At 31.6% G+C, this 6,000-nt stretch overlaps 1 protein-coding gene across 1 annotated transcript; it reads left to right on the plus strand.

Annotated features, from left to right (window-relative positions):
- Positions 1-4,150: 4,150 nt before the first annotated feature.
- LOC131025336 (ethylene-responsive transcription factor ESR1-like) lies at positions 4,151-5,770 on the plus strand. The gene has a single exon (XM_057955064.1). It carries the CDS (start codon positions 4,536-4,538, stop codon positions 5,625-5,627), a length of 1,092 nt encoding a protein of 363 aa, XP_057811047.1. The 5' UTR covers positions 4,151-4,535; the 3' UTR covers positions 5,628-5,770.
- The last annotated feature ends 230 nt before the right edge of the window (positions 5,771-6,000 follow it).

Here is a 6,000-nt window from a genome sequence, read left to right on the forward strand (position 1 = left end):
CGTGTTAAGCAATATGCATGTGATAAAATCTGATATGTTTCATACTTTTACTATGTAATGTATCAATATCAATATATACATTATCTTTGTTTGGATGTACTAAAATATTTGTAGTAATTAATATTCTCTCTGTTACATTTGATTTGACAAGTACAATTTTCTTTCTTCGGAATTTTCCATTTGACTCAGTCTGGTTTTATTTTTTTGAATAATTACTTTACACTAAATTATATATGAACTTATATACATTTACACAATTACACTATATTATTACTTTTATAAATAATCGTGCCAAAATAAAACTTGACAAATCGAACGGGGGCGAAGAGAGTATATATTAGTATATACATGGTGTACACATGTGTTAAACCTCTCGTTTAAATTACACTTCCTAACAATATAATCTTTGTACTAGTCTTTGCTCAATAATAAATAAATCAATATGTATATATATAACATATAGTATTATATTATTATTATACGTATCTTTTTATATATATTACGCGTCACACACCTATGAAAAAGAAAAACGAGGCCGTTACTTTATCAAGAACTCATCAGGCATAGCAAGCAACTCTAATGTATATTTCTAAACAATCTAAGAATATTGTTTCTAGACATAGCTGTGTGTATTTAATGCATAAATAATTTACTGTAATTCCATCAATTTTTTTTTTTGTAGCTGTAATAATTCATATAATTAATTTAATATATTCATATGATCAGTAGGTTTTCAACAATATTGTAAATATAGCTAAAAAAATGTCAAAATTCTATAAACAGGAGAAGAAAATGCTGGAATCTGTGCATTAATTACACACACTCTGTAATATATCCCATGTTGTAGTTAAAATCTGGTTGGCATTTATTCTCTTTCCCAGCCACATTTAATTTCATTTTTTATGTTTCTTTTTTGAATTCTATTATATTAATATATATTAGTTGTAGTATAAAATATTATTACACGTGAAATAAACCATGAATATCTTATGAGAGCTACGTATCTATGAATGCAATTTTATTATGTAAGATATGGACCAAATGCGATATCAATAATTCTCTGAAAAATAAAGCATATCAATAAAAAAATAATGAATAAATGCTCGGACGATTTAATTTATTCCATCTCTTTAGTTTTTATTTTAATCCCAGAGTTCAATAATTTATTTCCAATTTATTGGCTTTAAATTGCCACGACAGCCCACGTATTTTGTCTTGATCGAATAATGGATACCAAAAAAAAAGCAATTCAACTTAATTTCTTGTTGACAGAAATATCAAAAATTTATATTATATTTTTTGACAGAAATATCAAATTTATATTATATTAATTAAAAAATAAAATTTCAATTTGAAATCGATTTCAAATTAATTAGATTGACGGAAATTTTATAAATAGAGATAACTCAAGGCCATAATTAAATAAATTATGTATTGAATGGTGAGTTGTAATAATTAATGTGGTCAGAAAATAAATAAATAAAATGGAAAATGTAGCAGCTGCCATAGTAAAAAACTTGACATAGCTGGAAAGTTGAGATTTACAAATTGTCACAACTTCCGTAGTTTTGCTTAAATTGCTTACATTATAAGAGCACGTGCAGACAAATAATTCCACTTCATAATTCATTTTCCATACTATTTTGTCAGACCATAATTAACTATTGATAGTTAATGTCCAATAATTTTCTATTATCTTGCCTGAAATTTAGTGTATGAGATCGATCATCGATTTCTTTTTTATCAAATCATTTGCGTCGATTCTAAAATATTCGTCAAATTTTCCTATGACTAATCGAAATGATCAACGTGTCTTTCCTATGGATATATATTTTTTTTAATTTTCAAACTAATTATATGTATTTTTATATTTTAAAACACAACCCATACTATCAGTAGTACTAATATCTAGCTAACATTAATTCTTTTTATAATAATTTAATAATATTTGTTAGTTTTTTTGCTTACTCGACGAAATCGATAGTCGTGATAGCGCGATGACAAAAAAAATGACGCCTTTTCGATTATTGAAAGTAAAAAAAACAAATAAAAAAATCCGACTATAAAAAACTTGCAATCGTGGCGAAGATCATATTTACTTTTTGTTTATTAAATATTCATCTTGTAAATATATACACAAATAGTAGGGAGAGGGGTTCAAATGATGACACTAATAATATTTGTATAAAATAAAAATTATTTTCAATCCTTGTATTATGAAGATCTATAGTGAATTCATGAATTTTATGAATTAATTTTATAGGTCTTGGTTTGAATTTCATATATGACGAAAATTCATTTTTTTTTTTTTTAATTCATCATTTTTTACACGGTGAATTCTTAATATTTCGAGTGAACTTATAGTGAAATATTTTGTACTGTAAAATCTAATTTGGATAATAATCACTCCCCAAATTCATATACTATAACACAAATGGAGCGTAGAAGATATATAAATTCGGGTATTGTATATATATACCTCAATTTTACCATCGTCGATTTATGCATGTCATGTGTAAAATAATTTACAATCATTAAATGATTGCGAATGACATATATTGCAAGGTGTACATATAAATTGTTAACCAAAAAGAAATAAAGAAGATGAACGAATTAATGATTGACTAATTAACCAACTCAATTAAATTTAGAACAGAGACCAGGGTAATTAGAAAAATAATTTATGCTGTTAATTCTTCGAAGACCCAATTGGTAATGCACGAAGCAACATATTTGACATATTTCACCATATAATTAGTTATAACTAACATAATTTAGGACCTAGATACAAAAATTAGAATAAATCAAACTTAAAGTACTCATATAAAATCAATTATATATCAACATTTGTAGCTAGGTTTCCCCCCATCACACTAACAAATGTGGAAGTGATGGGAATTAGTTACTATTACATCATTTATTAACTAATTAAGGAGTTAGGACCATTAGAATTAAGAGTAATTAAGTATGCATCCAATTAGCTAGGACCTTCTAGTTCTAGATATAATTAATTAACTAGCTAGGAGGGATACCGGTAGACTTGAAATTAAAAATTTAATTTAATTTATATTATATTATATTATATTATATTATATTATATTATATTATATATATTTATTTAAATAAACATTGTGAGTATATAATGTTGTCATTTTAAATAAATAAATGATATAAGTAACACGCATACATATTTAAACTATATATATATAGTAGCAAGATCAGGCGCATGTAGAAAGAATGACTCTAAAAAAATAAATTATACTGAAAACTAATTTTATTTTGAAATTCAGACTATAAAAAAAATTAGGTGCCAAATTGATTTGACCTCCAATTCTCGTTTAATTTCTTCTCTACTGGAATTCTGGAAACGATCAATCAATACATAAAATAAGACAAATAAATTAAAGTAAGAATATAATTCAAAATTCCACATTTTTAATAATATATATATAGCGTGCTTACTTATTTTTGACTTAGCATCATAAGATAATTTTTTTTTTCCTTTTTCTTTTTAACAACCTTTCAAAGGGTGTTGATTTTTAAAAAATGTGTATATATAACTAGTAAAAGGGGTAGAATGATATTCCTTTTGCTAGTTGATAATTAATTAATTAGTATGCACACACACATATATTATGTATATACATATGGAGGAGTTCTAATAAAAACCAAAGTTATTTAAATGAGAACCAATTTCGTAAATGAACAATTATATAATTCTTGTTGCATTTTACATCAATTGTATTCATTAATTCTTATTTTTCATCTTATATTATTTCTCTACAGTGCAGTTAAAAATTGTAGACCATGAGCGAATTTTTAATAGTATGAAAATGTAAAAATACAAATACAGGTATTATGAAATGCAACAAGCCTCTATAAAATTTGGTTCTCATTTCTCATAATAAGTTTAGTTTTATGTTAACCCAATCCTATATATACACACACGTACAAATTAAAATGGAGTTTTATAAATTAGAGATAATTCTATTCCAAAACGGTTTAATTTATCATAATTACTTTAACTAAATAACTAGCCAGTAAAAGGGGAAAATATTCTAAAATTAATTTTTATTTTATCCGATTCTTAATCCTACATACGTAATTACATGCATGCACAATACATGTACACATCTAGCTAGGTTTTCAATACATGTACACAGCTAGTAGTCTTACCTTTAGATGTAGACACTCACATTTCCTATTGAATTTGTACTTAAAAACATGTACTTATCCAAGATAAAATATCAATTTTTTTTTAATAGCTATGCATTGAGCTCCTACTCTTTTATTTTTTTTTAATTTAGTAAAATGTCCATTATACTAAATGCTCTCTCTCTCTCTCATCAATGCATTTCTCCTTATAAAACATCTAGTCATCCACCCCAATTCTCAAACATCATCAGCTCTCAGGTACATCTCCCCAAACTCAATCATTTCTCAACCCTAATTTAATTTCAGCCCCCCAAAAAACACACACACACACACACAAAAAAGAGAGCCATTTTCATCATATATAGCATAAAAAAGAAAAAATGGAAGAGGCCTTGAGAAGGCTCAACGCAGCCCCCACCGCGAGGGGCTCCGCCAGCAAGCCCGCCGCGGCGGCGGCGGCGCCGCAGAAGCGTTGCGCGGCCGCGAAGCGGCCCCACCACAAGGACGCCCCCGGCGGCGGCGGCAACAACACCATGCGCTACCGCGGGGTGCGGCGCCGGCCTTGGGGCCGCTACGCGGCGGAGATACGGGACCCGCAGTCGAAGGAGCGGCGCTGGCTCGGCACCTTCGACACGGCGGAGGAGGCCGCCTGCGCCTACGACTGCGCCGCCCGCGCCATGCGCGGCGTCAAGGCCCGCACCAACTTCGTCTACCCGGCCGCCCTCTCCCCCAACCCCGGCGCCGCCTCCGAGAATCTCCTCCCTTCCTCCTTCGGCTATGGGAAGCTCTCGTCTCACTCCTCGCTCTCTCTCTCCTCCTCCTCCTCCTCCTCCGCCGCTTCCCGCCAATTCCTCTCCCCGCCCCAATTCGCAAACCCTAATTTCGATTTCAGCCGGAGCTCCCTAAATTCTCACAGATTTCTGCTCCGCGATTACATCAGCGCGTCAACTTCCAAGTATTTGGACGCGAATTCATCCTTCACCTTGAGCTCGGATTTCTCTAGAAACTCCTTCAATCTCACGGGATCTTCTTCGTCACCTTCTTCTCTGTGCGCCGCCGCCGCCGTAGTCTCCGACGCCGCCTTCAACGGCGCAGAGAACACCGAGATTAACAAAAGCTGCGAATCTCAATGGAACGACAATAACTGCATGGATTTCTTCCCAGCCGAGAGGTCTGATTCCGGCTTGCTGCATGAAGTCTTGAACGGATTTCTCACCAACTCGGTGAAGAAGGAGGAGTTTTCTCCACCGCCGCCGTCGCCATCGCCGCCGGCGGTCAAGCGCGAGGAATACCTAGCTGATTACGGCGGCGCTTCGCAGTTTGGGAACATTTTGAATTCGGCGAGCAATTTTTTCGGATTTGAGAGTGAATTTGAGGGATTGAATAATCAATCAAATGGGAATATTCTATCGGAGATTTTCAACTACCAAGAAGGTGGGAATCTGCTTGAAGCGAACATGCAGAATGCATGAATTAGCCAACTCGCTTTGTTTAATTTGCAATAGATTTCTTCATTCTAATTAAGGAATATCATTCCCTGTATTTAATTTCTTGTATGTTGAAATGTAAGATTTTAATTTAATTATTCGGTTAATTGAAATTATACATTTTTATATTTCTAGTTTTTTTTTTGTTTTTGTTTTTAGGTTTATTATTTTATCTAATTATTGTTTGAGCTTATTATACAACAAAATGTTTCAGTACTACCCAAAAAAGTGTTGTTAAATAAAACCGTGGCATTTTGTGATGAGTAGTTATAATGCATGTCACAATATATTGATATTTAAAATTGTATCAATTTGTGTAAGTAACAAATTAAATTTACTTACATTCTTATATATAGCT

Source organism: Salvia miltiorrhiza, chromosome 5 (assembly GCF_028751815.1).
Source record: "Salvia miltiorrhiza cultivar Shanhuang (shh) chromosome 5, IMPLAD_Smil_shh, whole genome shotgun sequence".
NCBI classification, from domain to species: domain Eukaryota; kingdom Viridiplantae; phylum Streptophyta; class Magnoliopsida; order Lamiales; family Lamiaceae; genus Salvia; species Salvia miltiorrhiza.